This window comes from Urocampus carinirostris, chromosome 8, assembly GCF_059441175.1.
Source record: "Urocampus carinirostris isolate Australia breed hairy pipefish chromosome 8, RoL_Ucar_1.0, whole genome shotgun sequence".
NCBI lineage: Eukaryota > Metazoa > Chordata > Actinopteri > Syngnathiformes > Syngnathidae > Urocampus > Urocampus carinirostris.
The window spans coordinates 2,500,177-2,519,515 of NC_142356.1; the positions used below are offsets into that span (position 1 = coordinate 2,500,177).

A 19,339-nucleotide genomic window follows, 5' to 3' on the forward strand; every position below is an offset into this window, starting at 1 on the left:
AAAAAAAAAAAAAATCAATTCAACTGAGCAACACCAAAAATCGTATAAAACAGGAGCCAGATTTATTTAATAAATGATTTTCTGGAGTCACATTTGAAGCAAAATAGAACCATGGTTCATTCTTTTGACATTTTTCATATAAAAATTCATACTATATCAATAAGTCACACCGTCTGAAGAGTATTTTCATGTTTTTTGCAGAGAATCACGACTTTAAGAACGACAAACGCGTTGTCATTGCCAAGAGTCATGTCTCATCACTGACCTGGAAATAATCTTTATTGAACAGGACTTTCCACTCTGATGAATGATGCATCACATGAATGTGTGCCAAAGATTTTTTTTTCCCCATTATTAAAAGTCAAGTTTTGCATGCTTTTATTTTCTTTTACTTTATTTTGAAAGCTTCATTTTTAAATTTCAGACTTCCTAAATCCAAACTCCACTAATTTAGTGTAGCCAGAGTAAAAATAAAAACACAATATATTGTGCTTCCACATGAGCAGATAAGAAAAAATTAATAATTTGTGGTCACCATGGCTTCAGAGTTTCTCTGTCGTTTCAGATTGTACTTCGTTTTCCTAGAATTTTATCTTGTTTTTGGAGAAAAATCGGGGAAAATTACTTGTAAAAATGACCGTAATTAAAAGCCAGTAAAACAACAACAACAAAAAACATGATTTCTACTACATTCTGACTTTTTTAAAACAGTTATTCTATATAATCATTTTCTGTGAAATAGGATACATCATAAAATCAGCCCAATTGTGAGCAAAATGTTTACTTTATTTGGTTTCATTTGTTATTTTTTGCAGGCCAATCTCAAACATGGTAATCTAACAAAATACATTATTGAATATACTGTACTAAATGAGCAGATAAGTCTATCCATCTATCTATCTATCCAGTGTTCATTTTACCTCTGAAAAGTGATGGGTCCCGGGGCCTCGCATGCTCAAAAATCTATGGGTCCCAACAGAGATCTATGGGTCCCCAAAATTTAGTGTTATCGAGGTTGAAATTGTAAATCGGCGACAAATATATAATATAAATCTATATATTCATTCAGTTTTAATCGTCACAGTTAATTGGTAATACAAAGCAGTTATCACTTCAGATTTTTCAGTTCATATATTCTTCGTGGTTTGGACACACTGTGTTAAATATGGTGAAATGACATCCGAGCCCTTAAGTGTTACCTGTGGCGTTCCGCAGGGTTCAGTACTTGGCCCCCTTCTTTTTAGCATTTACATGCGTCCATGAGGTGATATTATTCGCAAGTATAATATCACTTTCCATTTGCTACGCAGATGACACTCAACTATATCTTCCAATGGAGGAATTTTCCACACTAAACTGGAAATTTGGAGGCCTGTTTCACTGAGAAAAAGAATGGATGTCACTCAACTTCTTGCGCCTTAACTCTGAAAAGACCGAAATGCTAGTACATTGAAACAATAGCGTCCTGTTTAGGTGTAGCAAGCACCTGTCGTCTTATGCGCAACCCGTAGGGTGCAATAAAGCTTCATAAGACAATGCCATACAAACTAATGCTAGCTAACGTTCATCACGAAGGAAGAAGAAATGCAATGGCAAAATGAAGCTACCACGGAGCAGTGTGGGTGTCATTTATAAGCAGGCATGTTGAGAAACACAGCAACCATTTCAAGCATTCACAGTCACCCCAACTTTCTTGCAAACACTGAAATTCCATTTTTTTTAATGGAATTCAAGCACCCGTACCGACCCTGGATATGGATGATGGATGGACGAATGGAAAAAAGAAAATGAACAATGACATGCATTTTTTGCAAAGATAAAATCGTCCAATTTCCTGCGGCACACTGGACTACATCTCAATGCACACTGTTTGAAAAACACTCTGGGGAGAACGTCACGTACACAGCACACTGCAGCTGGTGATATCAGCGATGACCCCAGACATCAGCGCATCAATGGGCCCTACTGTCCCCCCCCGGGGACCAGCCCAGACCCTGAGACAAAGGAGGAAACTGAGTCATGGTCTCCACAATCCCCATCACAACCTCCTGAGACTTCTGGGCGCCTGCATGAGCAAAAATCCTCCGAGAAAGACTCGACGCCTGCAGGATCTTCTAACAGTGGCGGTTTTGTGTCAGGGGAGAGGGGGGGGGATCACATTAGGATTCTCTCTGGAAAAACAGACAAGTTCTGCATCTTAAAAGACCCCAAAGGCTTCCGTCTATTTATGCTTACAATCTTTCATTGAGTACACATCATACCCGGTCAAAATGACCACTGGGTATGGAAGACCAAAACAATCTCATTTAAAAATAAATGAAATGAAATGATCTGCATTTATATAGCGCTTTTCAAGTCAAGACTGAAGACTTCCCAAAGCGCTTTACAGTGTGCTTCACATTTCCCAATAGCGGCCATGCAGCCATGTAAGGCGCTAACCTGCTTATTGGGGGTATTAGGGGTTCAGTGTCTTACCCAAGGACACTTCGACATGTAATACGGAGGAGCCCGGATTCGAACTGCGATCTCTTGATCCCAAGACGAGCGCTCTACCACCTGAGCCACTGCCGCCCCGAATGACTGAAGAAATAAAAGTGAAAATAAAAATAGAAACAAAGTATCAATTGCATAATTGAATACTAATAACCAGAAATAAAAACAATATACAGGCAGTGTTCCCTCTAAGCTGCGCGCGTGCGCAATTGCGCACTGCTCGCACATTCTCAGCGCACAAGAAAATCTAGCCAGCTCACAAAAATCAGGGCTCAAAATGACTCATTAAGAAGCGACTTAAGTCAAAGTTACAGTGCATGAAGGTAAAAATACACGGGTTCCCCTGACGTTGTGTCCTAAATGCGGTATTTTGAAGTCGAGTCGAAGTGGAACAAAGTTGAGTAAAGTTAGTAGTTTGTCGGGGAACCGGCTCCTTCGGCTCGGCTCACTAAAAGGAACCGGCTCTTTTGGGTCCTAAACGGCTCTTCAGGTTGTTTTTGCTTCTTTCATCCCTACACGACCAAATATTATGTAAAATGATGCACAAAATGACTTAAAGGAAGGGGGGAATAGAACAAAAAAGAAAAAAATACTAAAATGAAAAAGTAGTGAAAAGCTGAGGAAAAAAAGAAAGAAAAGGAAGAGAAAAAAGAAGGAAAAATTTAGAAAAAAGACAGAAAAAAAGAAAAGAAAGAAATGTAGGAAAAATGTAAATAGAGAACAAAAAGAAAAAAAGTAACAGCTCGGAAAAAATAAACACAATGAGATTTTTTTTTCAAGGAATTTTTAAAAAGGTAGGAAATGAACATGGAAAAAAGAAGAAAAAGTTTGTGTTGCATTCAAATAATTTCCAATTATATCAAGTGAATCTTGTTGCCAACATTGTACTATATGTATAATTCATTCAAAAGAGAAAAATAATTTTGCATTGCAGGAAACTCTGCAAAATGTAACTTGATGTCTTTGGACATGTTTGATAATTAATTATCTTGCCACACTTGGGATTGCCGTTGCTCACTGTTGTTTCAAGCGCTGCTCACCGACTTTGTGTGAACGCTCAGACCTGGGGAAAATTACAGGGAACATTGTATGCAGGGTGTCCCAGAAAAATGTAAACACACTGAATTTAAATATCCAATAGACTTTTCTGTTTGATTTCAGAGTAAGAATGGTGAAGTACCGTATTTTCCGCACTATAAGGCGCACCGGGTTATAGGGCGCACCCCAAAAAAATAGTTTTTGGTCCTATTTTTGACATACATAAGACGCACCGGATTATAAGGCGCTACAATGGGAACGTCGACAAAACATTCAGATAGTTCAGTCCAACTGATTACCCCCTTAACATTCCCAAAGCTTGCAAAGACGCAAATACGTGTTGAACACGTGCGGATGCGGTGTCCGTACGATGTCACTCAAATGCATCGTTCCATCATTCGGAAGGTTCAAGTCTTGGGATTCAAGAAATGCCAACCATTCCTTAGTTTCTATTTTCTTTTTCGCTCGCAACTTTACTGTGCATATGACAATAAACACTTGGAATTGAGTTGAATTTAAAAATAGACACTCCACTCCATTCCATCCATTATCTGCACCGCTTATCACAGAAACATCGAGTTCAGTCTGAAACAAGATACAGGGACAATATAAAACCCGGAGTAGCTCACCGAAGTCGTTGTGTTCATAATAATGTGCAGCCAATGTCCTCTTATATCCGTGAGGGTAGTAAATCCAGGAGAATAAAATATTTGCAAATACAGAATAGAAAAAAATGCTTTCTGTATGCCGTCAGCCACGTGCTATACACATTCATCTTTTTCGGCCAATTGCAGGCTTTGTTTCGCCCCCTTAGCCTATGCCAGCCTGTAAATTATAAACAAGGATCCGCCTCTTGACCTCCGAATAACTTTAGCCAATCAAGTGATCGATTCAACTGATGATTGACACATTGGTTAGCCAATGAAACGCCGGTAAATAAATCCCAGCATACACCGCGTACTACTTGGCGTTCGGGGGAAAATCTAGTCGGCGGCTGCAAGCTAGTTGGAAAACTTAATGTTGATCCATAAATAAGGCGCACTGTATTATAAGGCGCATGGTCAGCTTTTGAAAAGAATAAAGGCTTTTATGTGCGCCTTATAGTGCGGAAAATACGGTACACAGAGGCTCCAATACGTCTTTGAACATCAGCTTTACTTTCACATTTCCAGAATTTTTTTGCAAAAGCATAAGTCCTTTAGACGCCATTCTTACTCGAAAACCAAATGTGAAATGAAAAAAAAAGTCTATTGGCTATTTAAAGTCAAAGTCTGTATACATTTTTTGGGGCACCTTATTATCGACTATAACAAAATCTGAACTGTAGATCTACAAATGATAACACACAACACATAATTGCGGTTGAATACTTGGTTTTATTGTCATAACACAAAAAAACTAAATTGGAAGACTTCTCCTTTAAGAGTGTATATAGTGGTTTTCCTTTCCCTCATGTAGGTTTTAGATCAGGGGATGGTGTCATATTATTCTGTAGTTTGCAATAATCTGTGGTCTGTGCAGCCCTTAGAATAGCTTTCTACCACCTCCGTAATATTGCGAAGATTCGTTCGATGCTGTCCCAATCAGATGCAGAGGTTTTAATTCATGCGTTTATTACTTCTCGGCTCGATTACTGTAATGTATTGCTTTCTGGTCTCCCGATGTCTAGCATCAAAAGTTTGCAGCTGGTTCCGAATGTGGCAGCTAGACTTTTGACTAAGACCAAAAGGTTTGAGCATATTACTCCTGTATTGGCCAACTTGCACTGGCTCCCAGTCCACTTAAGATGTGACTTTAAGGTTCTCTTATTAACATATAAAGTTTGCATGGACTTGCACCCTCTTATCTCTCTGATTTGATTTCCGCCTATGTTTCTGCACGGAGTCTGCGCTCGGAAAATGCCGGTCTACTTGTGACTCCGAGAGCCAAGAAGTCTGAAGGCTCGAGAGCGTTCTCCATCCGGGCCCCGGTTCTATGGAATGCCCTGCCTCCGGAGATAAGATCTGCAACCTCAATGGAAGTTTTTAAATCGAGGCTTAAGACACACATCTATTCCAAAGCTTGTGATTGATGCCCACCTCATATTCTGTATTGTCCTGTCTTTTTACGACTGCCTGCCTGGTGGTGATACGAAGGAGAAGGACGATTTGAGATGAGTCAGCGGACCAGCGTTTGACCTGAAGCATGTGAACGCCTGCATGGACCAGCTGGCAGAGATGGGAAGCTGCGTCCTGGCCGTCATAGAATTTCTGGACTAGTTTACAGGCTGGGGGCGTCGCTGCTGTCATGCACTTTCCGGACAAATTTTCAACATGTTACCTAGTGTTTACGATGTTTGTGTACTTTAATGCTAAATGTAATTCACTCTGATCATCCTGGGAGAGGGATACCACTTGTGAAGTCCCTTCTCAAGGTTTCTCTTTTTCCTCACGCTGAGGTTTTCAGTTGTTCCTTGCCCGCATGTTGGTTTAAGATCAGGTCATTGTAATCCTGTGCAGTCCTTTGAGACATTTTTGTGATTAAGGGCTATATGAATAAATTTGACTTGACTTGACTTTCTAATTTATGGCAATTTTGTTTTTTTTTAGGTGCGCCTCATAGTCCAGACAGAAGAGCAGCTTCAGCGACAGACTGCTGTCACAGTCATGTTCCACTGACAGACTGAGGAGATCATTTCCCCCTCATGCCACGAGGCTCTTGAACTCCACCCGGGGGAGTAAAAGCCCACATGAAACCCCAACCCCACATTTGCATATTACCCTATTTTTATGACAGTGTGTATTTTCCGTAGCACTTTTTAAATACTTTATAGAAAACGTTATATTGGGTATTTTTGTATTCTATATTTTTATTTTATTATTTTATTTCTCAACACAAGGATACTGCTGGAAGTGGGAATTTCCCAAAGGGGATGGATAAAGTATCGATCTATATATCTAAATCAGGGGTGTCAAACTCATTTGAACTCGGGGGCCACACGGTAGAACAGACATTCTGTCAGGGGCCGGAATAGTAGATTAAAGAGGAAGAAAAAGAGAGATAAAGAAATAAGAGAAGGAGGGAGGGAAAAGGAGAGAGGGCGGGACAAAGAAAGAAAAAGAGGGAGAGAGCGTGAGAAACAAAAGATAAAAAGTCGTGAGAGAGGGGGAAAAGAAAGGGAGAGGAAGAAAGAAATCCAAAGAATAATAGAAAGACAGGAGAGAAAAGAGAAAAGAAAGCGCAAAGGGTATGGAGAACGAGAAAAGAGAGAAAAGGAAAAAAGGAAGTTAGAGCAAAAGAGGTTAAAAGACAGAGAGTGAAAGAGACAGAGACAGAGTGGGAGAAAAGGGGTGGAAAAGAAAGAGAGAGAGACAGAAAAATAAACACAAGTACAGTTTCTTTGTTCGAGGCACCTAGCTTTGGCAACATCAAGTTGACATATTTCAACCTGCAGCTTGTTTTTCTCTTGCGCTTCTCTGAGTGTTGTCTCGCGGGCCGGATTCAACCCCTTAGGAGGCCTGATCTGGCTCGCGGGCCGCCTGTTTGACACCTGTGCTCTAAATTTAGTACTCCACATTTGGAAGCTGGCACTTTTTCTTTTCTTTTTCTATTTTTTTTCTCTTAGAGATCACTTTCAAAGTCAGACATTGACCTGAGCTGTGCATAGTCAATAAAAGAAAGCATTTACAGCCCGGAAGAACTATTACTTTGTTAATGATTGACAGAAGAAAATGAAGCCGGACAACTGATGAAAAGGAAATCCTGACATTCGAGTTTCCATACATTTAAACATCGCCAACTTGTGCGGAATGACAAATAGGATTTAAAAAACATCCGTCCATCCATTATCTACACCGCTTATCCTCAGTAGGGTTGCGGTGGTGCTGGAGCCCATCCCAGCCATCTTCGGGCAATGGGATTTAAAAAACAATGGGCCAAAAAAAAAAAATAAATAAAGTAATTGTATGCCCATTTTCTAAGCGCTTAATATGATAATATGCATTATAATACTCAAACCCTTAACGGTGTTCTCGTTTGCCCGCGTCCCTGTGTCCTCGACGCATGATTTTTGTTGGGACGCATAGTCTCAAGTCAACATGCGTCCCAGAGACGCAACTTTTTTGAAATCGCCCGTTCTTCCCGATTAGTCACTCCGGCATTGCTAAATTTATTTTATTCAGTTTTAAAACATTAAAAGGAACGGACACTATAGGTTGACAAATACATTTACAATAACTTTAATTAAAAAAGTACATCTTTCTGGTTGCTGTCGTAGTTGGCAACATTTGAATACCTATTGAGGTACCTATTGATCATGTGACTTTAATGGATAACAAATGACAAAAGATGCAGATCCGCGTACTTTAGAATACAAGACAATTATCTTTGTTGTTTAGTGAGGCTTTCCAGAGACTAAATACAAAGAAAAGTTGAGGATAATCAACACTATGTACTCGTATATGATGAAAAAACTATTTGTCATCGAATCCCGGCATTTTGCGTTGTAATCCAATATGGCGACCACTTTAAAAAGTCACGTGAACCTCAGAAGCCTACATGAGATGCTAACGAGTACAACTCCAAATTTTTGGTGAAGAACGTAGGTTGAAAAACAGCATAAATTAGGAAAAGTATTTACCACGAAAAAAAAAATAATCTTTTCCGGTTTGATGGCAACTTTTGAATACTGTATCAACAAATATGAATTTACGTAAAATGCGTAAATGTGTTAGTGAATACCCATTATCCAAACGCGAAAATTTGCTAAAAACATAACATTTACACACCAAAACGCTACCGAAATGACATTTAACTCCACAATTTATCGTCAAAAACTCGACAAAACCCAAAAATGACCAACCTGCCCACAAAGTTCTCCAGCACCGAACTCTTCCCCGCGCTCTGCCCTCCGACGACCGCAATTTGGGGCAGCTCCAAATTGCAACTTTGTCCGATGGAGCTGAAGGCGTCCTGGAGCTTATTGATGAGGGGAATCAGGTCTTCCATGCCCCGGTTCCCCATTCTGTTTGACGGGCGAGCACCCGGTTCGGTTCCGCTGGAGAAGTTTTCCTCTTCGCTGTCAAATTCAAAGGCCGACGGTTGCTTGGCCCGCTTCAATTCTCCCAAAGTTCCAGACAAAACTCACTTAAATGTCCATTTTTTACTCATAAATTATTAATGGAATGCTAGGAAAATAACTTGTAATGAGTTAAATAATATAAATGAGGGTTTTTAAAGACGAATCGATGTAACGGAGCCACATTGAGTGAAAAAGTTCTGTCATCATCCGGTCAGGCGACACACACCCAAACCCCGCCTACTCGTCTGATTGGCTGCCCTGACCGTCATTCAAAATTCACCGTTATTCCGCTTTTTAATAGTGAAATTGGCTTACATTTGTTAACTGGTTTCAGTGAAATGGTTTGAAATTGACTCGAAATAAACAACCAAAGCCTTACAGTAACGTAAAAATGTCGGCGACTGGGTCAAAGGGAAGACGTCAGTTTCATCTGATCAAATTTCTTGGAGTTCAAAGTTTGTCCGCTAGAGAGTGTTAAAACCCGAAAACTGTTATATACATTTGCTTATTTTAATGATTTATATAACATAATTATTGAACTTGTGTAGATAATAACACATCTAAATGAAACATTGTGAATACTAAAATAAATTGACATAAGAAAAAAAAGGGCTTATCACTATCACACATCAGGCTCAGCTGTCATCTCTCTCATTGGCCACCTGAACTGCCATTCAAAGTTCGTAAACAAAATCACGAATGACGCATATTTTACATATTTATTTTTTAACACTTCTTTGAAAACAATATTATTAAACTCTGGTCGAGAATAATACATTCAAACTGAACAGTATGAATTTGAAATCAATTGGACACAAAAAGGAAACAAAAGGGAGGGTCAGCCCATTTGAACTGTCACCTCTCTCATTGGTCACCTTGACCGTCATTCAAAGTTTGTACTCAAAAACACCAATAACGCATACTTTACATATTTATTTTTTTAACACTTTTTTTTCTTAAACAATATTATTAAACTCTTTTTGAGCACAAAACATTCAAATTTAACAATAGGAATTCTAAAACAATTGGATACAAAAAGGAAACAAAAAGGAGGGTCCGCCCATTCGAACTGTCACCTCTCTCATTGGCCGCCTGGACTGTCAAAGTTCGTAACCAAAAACACCAATAACGCATATTTTACATACTTATTTTTTAACACTTTTTTTTAAACAATATTATTAAACTCTGGTCAAGTACAACACATTCAAATTTAACAATATGAATTCAAAAACAATTGGATACAAAAAGGAAGCAAAAAGGTGGGTCCGCCCATTCAAACTGTCACCTCTCTCATTGGTCACCTTGACCGTCATTCAAAGTCATCAAAGAAAAACGAAGACGCAAATAATTTTACATTTTATATATTACTAACAGATTTGATTGTCATCGTCATCAAATATGTAATTCTAGAAAAATATAAAGGTTTTGGTGGCAAAAATAGCCTTTTTGAAAATACATGAGCTCATGTCTGTCATTTGACATTTGACGTGAATAATAAACGCCGGATTTCCGATCATCTATTTATTAATCTAAATTTTTACTTCCCCACACTAATTCAAACATAATTTGTGTTGTATTATGATGAATGTATTCCCATTCATCACATAACGCAAAATAAACAATCCAAAGGCGAACAAATGATCTCACCAGAGCACCTCTTGTGGAATTTTGCGGTACTGCAGCATTCAAACGCCACAATGTTTTGAAAATTGATGAAAAGACTTCATATTTGTCACATATTTTGTGTTTTCTCGTTGTTTTACGACCCTGAACCAGAATCAAGGCGCCGGAGTTGCGTTGTGGAATTTTCCTCAACATCTGTCTTGCTTGCATCGAAAGTTTCTGAAAAAAAACAACATAAGGAATGGAGGCCGGCCGTTAACTCGTTAACTCGTTAACTCGCCTCACCTGAACTCGTCCTCCAGGTTTTGTAAAAGACGAGCGGGATGGCGGCGCAAACCAGAAGAGCGAGGCTGACTGAAATGATGATGACCACGCTAGTGTCTGACAACAACAAACATGGAGATTAGTGCACTAATCTGTTTTTAAATTAATCAATCAATTAATTCAAACTAGTTAGGTATTGTTTATTTATTCTTCAATTCATCAAGCGATTAATTTTTGAATTATTTACTCAATACTTTAAGCACTGGTTTTCGGTTGCACGAAACAACACAGCGGCATCTAGTGGTGAAATAATAACACGCGCCGTCCCTCAAACAGAGTTGTTCATGCAAAATACTCAAAAACAGTTTCCTGTCCGGTATCTTGCTCCAGTATCCGGTAACGATCCCGTCTGTCCCGTCCTGTCTGGTATCTTGCTGTTGTATCGATCTCGTCTGTCCCGTCCTGTCCAGTATCTTGCTCCACTCTCCAGTATCTGGCATCGATCCCGTCTGTCTCGTCCTGTCCGGTATCTTGCTCCAGTATCCAGTACCGATCCCGTCCTGTCCGGTTTCTTGCTCGTGTATCCAGTATCAGGTATCGATCCCGTCTGTTTCGTCCTGTCCGGTATCTTGCTCCAGTTTCCGGTATCAATCCCGCTGGTCTCGTCCTGTCCGGTATCTTTCTCCAGTATCTGGCATTGATCCCGTCTTTCGGCTGCACGAAACAACACAGGGGCATCTAGTGGTGAAATAATAACATGCGCTGTCCCTCAAACAGAGTTGTTTATGCAAAATACTCAAAAACAGTTTCACCTGTCTCGCCCTGTCTGCTATCTTGCTCCAGTCTCCAGTATCCAGTAACGATCCCGTCTGTCCCGTCCTGTCGAGTATCTTGCTCCAGTATCCGGTATCAATCCCGTCCTGTCCGGTATCTTGCTCGTGTATCCAGTATCAGGTATCGATCCCGTCTGTCTCATCCTGTCCAGTATCTTGCTCCAGTATCTGGTAACAATCTCGCCGGTCTCGTCCTGCCCGGTATTTTGCTCCAGTATCCAGTACCGATCCTGTCCTGTCCGGTTTCTTGCTCGTGTATCCAGTATCAGGTATCGATCCCGTCTGTCTTGTCCTGTCCGGTATCTTGCTCCAGTATCTGGTATCAATCTCCCAGGTCTCCTCCTGTCCAGTATCTTGCTCCAGTATCCAGTACCGATCCCGTCCTGTCCGGTTTCTTGCTCGTGTATCCAGTATCAGGTATCGATCCCGTCTGTTTCGTCCTGTCCGGTATCTTGCTCCAGTTTCCGGTATCAATCTCGATGGTCTCGTCCTGTCCGGTATCTTGCTCCAGTCTCCAGTATCTGGCATTGATCCCGTCTTTCGGTTGCACGAAACAACACAGGGGCATCTAGTGGTGAAATAATAACATGCGCTGTCCCTCAAACAGAGTTGTTTATGCAAAATACTCAAAAGCAGTTTCGCCTGTCTCGCCCTGTCTGGTACCTTGCTCCAGTCTCCGGTAACGATCCTATCCGTCCCGTCCTGTCCGGTATCTTGCTCCAGTATCCGGTATCGATCCCGTCCTGTCCGGTATCTTGCTCGTTTATCCAGTATCAGGTATCGATCTGGCCTGTCTCGTCTTGTCCGGTATCTTGCTCCAGTCTTCAGTATCCGGTAACGATCCAATCTGTCCTGTCCAGTATCTCTCTGTTGTATCGATCCCGTCTGTTCCGTCCTGTTCGGTATCTTGCTCTAGTATCGATCCCGTCCTGTACGGTATCTTGCTCCTATCTCCAGTATCCGGTATCGATCTTGTATGTCTCATCCTGTCTGGTATCTTGCTGTTTTATCGATCCCGTCTGTCCTGTCCTGTCTGGTATCTTGCTCCAGTATTTGGTATCGATCCCTCCTGTCTCGTTCTGTTCGGTATCTTGCTCCAGTTTCCAGTATTTGTTAACGATCCCATCTGTCCTGTCCTGTCTGGGATCTTGCTGTTGTATCGATCCCGTCTGTCCCGTCCTGTTCGGTATCTTGCTCCAGTTTCCAGTATCCGTTAACGATCCCATCTGTCCTGTCCTGTCTGGGATCTTGCTGTTGTATCGATCCCGTCCTGTCCGGTATCTTCCTCCAGTATCCGGTATTGATCTTGTCCTGTCCGGTATCTTGCTCGTGTATCCAGTATAAGGTATCGATCCTGTCTGTTTCGTCCTGTCCGGTATCTGCTCGTGTATCCTGTGACTGGTATCGATCCCTTCTGTCCGTTCCGGTTTCGATCTCGTCTGCCTCTGGCATCCTGTTTTCCCGCGCCTGTTTTCTCCGTCTCACTTCTTTTGCCCAGCGATCGTCGAATCACTGGCATTTGTGTTGACGCGCATGACTGCCATGTTTCCGTAAAATAAAGCTTATGTGAAAACGTTACGCGTCTGGGTCCTGCATCTGTTCGGGTTCTGACATAAAAGTAAGAGTATATAGGTATATATTCGGGTATAAGAGCAATGTTCCCTGTCATTTTCCTTACCTGTCTGAGCGTTCACACCAAGTCGGTGAGCAACGCTTGAAACAACAGTGAGCAACGGCAATCCCAAGTGTGGCAACTAAGTCATTATCAAACATGTCCAAATCTTGACATTTTGCTGAGTTTCCGGCAAAGCAAAAAAAAAATTCTCTTTTGAATGAATTGACTCATGTACTATTGCAAAGGTTGTACGGCCTACAAACATCATTTTTTTTACAACAATTCTTTCACATAATTTTATTTTATTTTTTCCTGGTATGTTTTGACACATAATATTAACATTTTTGGGGGCTTATTGAGTCGGTTGCACGATACAGAACTGTATTTAATCACATTACGATACCAACGTTATCACGACAACCCTGTATGTAACATCCCACATGCCGACATTTTTTGTGTAAATACCATGTAAATTATACCTATAGCCTTATCCCCCTTGTCTTATAACATTATCTTCTCTGTTCCTGTATCTTCTTGCTCATACCTCACTATGAATGTGTAAAACTGGAGTGTCATGCCCAATTTCGTTGTCACAATATGTTAGCCCATTTGTAACAATGACAATAAAGGTATATTCTATTCTATTCTATTTTCTAGTGGAAGTACAATGTCGGCAACATGATTGACTTGATATCATTGGAAATGATTTGAATGCAACACAAACTTTTTCTTCTTTTTCCCTGTTTTTTTTTCTTTTGTTTTTTTTTAATTCCTTCAAAAAATCTCATTGTGTTTATTTTTTCCTAGCTGTTACTTTTTTCTTTTTGTTCTCTATTTGCTTTTTTTTCCTTTGTTTCTTTCTTTTCTTTTTTTCCAGCTTTTTTTCTGAATTTTTCCTTCTTTTTTCTCTTCCTTTTGTTTCTTTTTTCTCAGCTTTTCACTACTTTTTCATTTTGGTATTTTTTTCTTTTTTGTTCTATCCCCCCCTTCTTTTAAGTCATTTTGTGCACAATTTTAGATCATATTTGGTCGTATAGGGATGAAAGAAGCAAAAACAACCCGAAGAGCCGTTTGGGAGCCGAAAGAGCCGGTTCTCTTTTGAGCCGAGCCGAAGAAGCCGGTTCTCGAAAAACTCTACTGACTTTACTCAACTTTGTTCTACTTCGACCTAGACTTCAAAATACTGCATTTAGAACACAACGTCAGGGGAACCCGTGTCTTTTCACCTTCATGCACTGTCACTTTGACTTAAGTCGCTTCTTAATTAGTAATTTTGAGCCCTGATTTTTGTGCGCCGGCTCGATTTTCTTGTGCGCTGAGAATGTGCAGGCAGTGTGCGATTGCGCACGCGCGCAGCTTAGAGGGAACATTGTATAAGAGTATAGGTGGCGCATTTGAATCATAATTTCCCTTTCAGTCGGCATGAGACAATACACTGCCATCTAGTGGTCAAATATGACACACTGGGGCTTTAAAGGATCGTAACCTGAAAGTTTGGCGGTCGTTCCCCGGTCGGCGTCCATTTTTGCGGTGGGCCTCGTGGACGGCGCCGTGACCGGGTCGGACGAGGCCTCTGCATCCGACGCCTGCAGGTTTAATGAGGAGGGGGATGCTGGGGGAAACGCCCACGCTTCAACACAACAAATAGAAATCCTTAAAGCATCAACTGATTTGCATCATGCATTCTGATTGGTTAAAGCAGGGACCAATCACTTTCATTCTCATTTATGAATGAGTATGCCTAAATGTTATTAAAATGCAGGGTTGGGTAGGGTTACTTGAACTGGATTACTTTCGATGACTTTTGGATTACTCCAATACCAAATATGCTCATAAAAGACAAAAGAAACTAAATAGGAATCAAATGATGACTCACAACACGTGGTAAGCTTTCTCTCCTGGCTTTGATCTCTTTGATCTCCGGCAAAACGAACATCAAATGCAGGGTTGGGTAGGGTTACTTTAACTGGATTACTTTCATTTACTTTTGGATGACTCCAATACCAAATATGCTCATAAAAAACAAAAGAAACTAAATAGGAATCAAATGACTCCATTTTGTTTCTGTCGCATTTGATGTTCGTTTTGCCGGAGATCAAAGAGATCAAAGCCAGGAGAGAAAGCTTACCACGTGTTGTGATTCATCGTATTCATATTTAGTTTCTTTTGTCTTTTATGAGCATATTTGGTATTGGAGTAATCCAAAAGTCATTGAAAGTAATCCAGTTCAAGTAACCCTACCCAACCCTGATTAGACTTTCTAGACACCCTCTATACCTATCCTTAAGAGGCATTTCACTTGATTTGGTAGTATTACTACAGTAATACTAGAATACAGGGATAGTACTACTAACATACTACCAAAATACTACTCCAGAAATACTAAAATACAGCTGCATTAGTAGTATTATACAGAAAGAGCACTCCAGAAATACCAAGAATGCTAGTACAAAAATACTAGTAGAGTAATATTACAAAATAAACTACTACAGTATATAATACAGAATTACTACTACAGAAACCATAAAAAAAAATGTTTTTTTGCCAACAATAGGAGGCACTAAATATTACACACTGTACCTTTATCGGTTATGATAAAACCGGTTTTGAAATGTTTATTAGACTCTGGGTTGGGTAGGGTTACTTTAACTGGATTACTTTCGATGACTTTTGGATGACTCCGATACCAAATATGCTAATGAATGAATACGTTTATGACTCACAACACGTGGTAAGCTTTCTCTCCTGGCTTTGATCTCTGGCAAAACGAACATCAAACGCGACAGAAACAAAATGAGGGATTGGAGTCATCCAAAAGTCATTGAAAGTAATCCAGTTAAAGTAACCCTACCCAACCCTGGGAATGAAATATTAAAATGTAGCGTTTACCAAATTGTTCGAATTGGTTATTTGACTCCATTAACCAAACACAACCTACATTCACCTAACGATGCGAGCTCGTTTCTTGATGGAAAAATAAAAAGACCGGCATTTCCACACGGGGACAGATTGAATTTCATTAGCAATTTAACTAAGTGTACTTCATCGAATATGCCCGAATTAGTGTCGTCGGAGTCTCTGGGAAGCCTTCTTCTCAAGTCCTTTAGCTTTTTCTTATCTCCCTGCATGATGGTGTGCCGGCTCCTCCCATGGGCGTGCCAGGGAAGCCCCCACGAGGGCTCCATCATCTCGGAGAAGAGCGCCGCGATGTCTGGATTACAGTGTTGGGTAGGGTTACTTGAACTGGTTTACTTTCAATGACTTTTGGATGACTCCAATACCAAATATGCTCATAAAAGACAAAAGAAACTAAATAGGAATAAAATGACTCCATTTTGTTTCTGTGGCATTTGATGTTCGTTTTGCCGGAGATCAAAGAGATCAAAGCCAGGAGAGAAAGCTTACCACGTGTTGTGAGTCATCAAAAATATATTAAAATAATTGTACTTCATTGAATTGTATCAGAAATATTAATAATGATATATAAATAATGAAATAAAGGAAATAAAGAAACGTATTTCCTGAAAATATATAACAGTAATTATTATGGCTGAAAATTGAGATCATACAAAAAAAATCTTCAAAACGTCAAAAAAACACACAAAAAGAATTCAATTTAATAGAATTTATAGTTTAAAAAAATTGTAAAAAGTAATAATAATTCACGAAATGATATGAAAAAATATTTACAATGAAAAGTTAAAAAATAATTCAAAATAAATGATATTTATATAAGTAAATAAATCAAAGTATTTCCTAAAAATATATACCAGTAATTTTATCATGCCTGAAAAAATTAAGATCATACAAAAAAAGCTGCATAAAATAATGAGGTAAAAATAATCACATTTAATATCGAATATAAATACAAATTAAAAAAATATAAGAAAACAATAATAATTCATTGAAGAAATGGAAATAAAAAAATGTAATTCCTAAAAATATATATTGTTAATTATTATCATGGCTGGAAAAAAATTAAAATCATACAAAAAAGCTTCAAAACGTCAAAAACACAAAAATAATTCAGTTTAATAGGAATTGTAGTTAAAAATAATTGTAAAAAGTAATCATAATTAATTAAATTACATGAAAAAATATTAACAATGATGAGTAAAAAAAACGATTAAAAAAAAAGAATAATTCATTGAATTGTATCAGAAATATTAATAATGATAAATGGAAATAAACAAATGTATTTCCTAAAAATATATACCGATAATTATTATCATGGCTGTAGAAAAATTGAAATCATACAAAAAAACTTCAAAACGTCAAAAACACTAAAATAATTCAATTTAATAGGAATTATAGTTAAAAAAATTGTAAAAAGTAATCATAATTAATTAAATTACATGAAAAAATATTAACAATGATGAGTAAAAATAACGATTAAAAAAAAAAAGAAGAATTCATTGAATTGTATCAGAAATATTAATAATGATAAATGATTAATGAAAAAAAATGGAAATAAACAAATGTATTTCCTAAAAATATATACCGATAATTATTATAATGGCTGAAAAAAAAAATCATACAAAAAAGCTTCAAAACGTCAAAAACACAAAAATAATTCAATTTAATAAGAAATATCGTTCACCAAAATTGTAAAAAAATCCTAATAATAATTCATCACATGATATGAAACAATAAGTAAAAAATGATTTAAAATAAATGGATTTATTATCGAGATTTTGGCGAAAGAAAACGGAGTGACCTCCCGTTTGGAAACATTCGGAAAAAACCCCCCAAAAATATTTCATATATAAAAAAAAAAGCAAACTTACCCGCCAAGCAGCAAAAAAGGAGGAGAGGAATAAAGTCCATCCTTTGTCAAACGGAGGAAGAAATACCAAGGATTGAATTGTGTCCGGAATTTAGAGGAAAGGAGAATTTTCGGATCGGAAGCCCCGCCCCCTTTTCCCTGGCCGACTTCACAAGAGTGTTTGTTTTAGGTGAAGTGCGTCGCAAAATAAGGCTTCGGGGCCTCGGATGGCGCCTGACGACTCAGTCACGGGAATTTCGGAGCTATTCTGAGAATGCGATTAGCATCTGCCCGTTTCCTGTAGCGCCAAAGTCCGGCCCGGGGGCCGCGTGCGGCCAGGGATCGCGTTTTGTAATCTTGACCGCGCTATACGGATCGATTTTTCCCATTTCCAGCATGGCGACTGTAAATTAAAAAAGGAAAGTTGACTGTGAGGGTCGCCGCATTCAGGAGGAATGGAGATCGGAGCATTCTTTCACCAAAATCCGAGAGAACTGCGCTTCAGAAATGTAAAACGAAAGGTGGATGTCAAGAGGACTTAAATTAAAAAAGGAAAGTTGACTGTGAGGGTCGCCGCAGTCAGGAGGAATGGAAATCGGAGCATTCTTTCACCAAAATCCGAGAGAACTGCGCTTCTGAAATTTAAAACGAAAGGTGGATGTCAAGAGGACTTAAATTAAAAAAGGAAAGTTGACTGTGAGGGCCGCCGCAATCAGGAGGAACGGAAATCGGAGCATTTTTTTCACCTGAATCCGAGAGAACTGCGCTTCAGAAATTTAAAACGAAAGGTGGATGTCAAGAGGACTTAAATTAAAAAAGGAAAGTTGACTGTGAGGGTTGCTGCATTCAGGAGGAATGGAGATCGGAGCATTTTTTCACCTAAATCTGAGAGAACTGCGCTTCAGAAATTTAAAACGAAAGGTGGATGTCAAGAAGACTTAAATTAAAAAAGGAAAGTTGACTGTGAGGGTCGCCGCAGTCAGGAGGAATGGAGATCGGAGCATTTTTTCACCTAAATCCGAGAGAACTACGCTTCGGGAAATTAAAATGGGATGTGGATGTCAAGAGGACTTAAATTAAAAAAGGAAAGTTGACTGTGAGGGTTGCCGCATTCAGGAGGAATGGAAATCAAAGCATTTTTTCACCAAAATCCGAGAAACTGCGCTTCAGAAAATTAAAACGAAAGGTGGATGTCAAGAGGACTTAAATTACAAAAGGAAAGTTGACTGTGAGGGTTGCCGCATTCAGAAGGAATGGAGATGGGAGCATTTTTTCACCTAAATCCGAGAGAGCTGCGCTTCAGAAATTTAAAACGAAAGGTGGATGTCAAGAAGACTTAAATTAAAAAAGGAAAGTTGACTGTGAGGGCCGCCGCAATCAGGAGGAACGGAAATCGGAGCATTTTTTTCACCTGAATCCGAAAGAACTGCGCTTCAGAAATTTAAAACGAAAGGTGGATGTCAAGAGGACTTAAATTAAAAAAGGAAAGTTGACTGTGAGGGTCGCCGCATTCAGGAGGAATGGAAATCGGAGCATTTTTTTCACCGAAATCCGAAAGAACTATGCTTCGGGAAATTAAAATGGGAGGTGGATGTCAAGAGGACTTAAAACTTTAGCGCTCGTCTAGCAAAGCGGAACGCCACCGGGTG

At 39.3% G+C, this 19,339-nt stretch overlaps 2 protein-coding genes across 4 annotated transcripts in view; both read right to left on the reverse strand.

The window, feature by feature from the left end:
• LOC148360475 (dynamin-2-like) overlaps positions 1-8,822 on the reverse strand; it is a 56,179-nt gene extending 47,357 nt beyond the window's left edge. For 2 of the 3 annotated variants that reach the window (XM_088341315.1, XM_088341313.1), the window contains exon 1: positions 8,372-8,821. In XM_088341315.1, coding sequence (XP_088197441.1) covers positions 8,372-8,532 — 161 coding nt within the window. In that variant the 5' untranslated portion in view covers positions 8,533-8,821. Of the gene's footprint in view, positions 1-8,371 lie in introns of all 3 variants that reach the window. The other variant, XM_088341314.1, reaches the window with a different exon arrangement.
• A 588-nt stretch (positions 8,823-9,410) lies between these two features.
• On the reverse strand, positions 9,411-18,651 carry LOC148360477 (uncharacterized). Its single transcript, XM_088342968.1, has 4 exons — positions 17,713-18,651; positions 14,412-14,555; positions 10,499-10,594; positions 9,411-10,432 (listed from the first exon to the last, which is right to left on the reverse strand). Exons 1-4 carry the CDS (start codon positions 17,750-17,752, stop codon positions 10,350-10,352), a joined length of 363 nt encoding a protein of 120 aa, XP_088199094.1. The 5' UTR covers positions 17,753-18,651; the 3' UTR covers positions 9,411-10,349.
• Between the last annotated feature and the right edge of the window lie 688 nt (positions 18,652-19,339).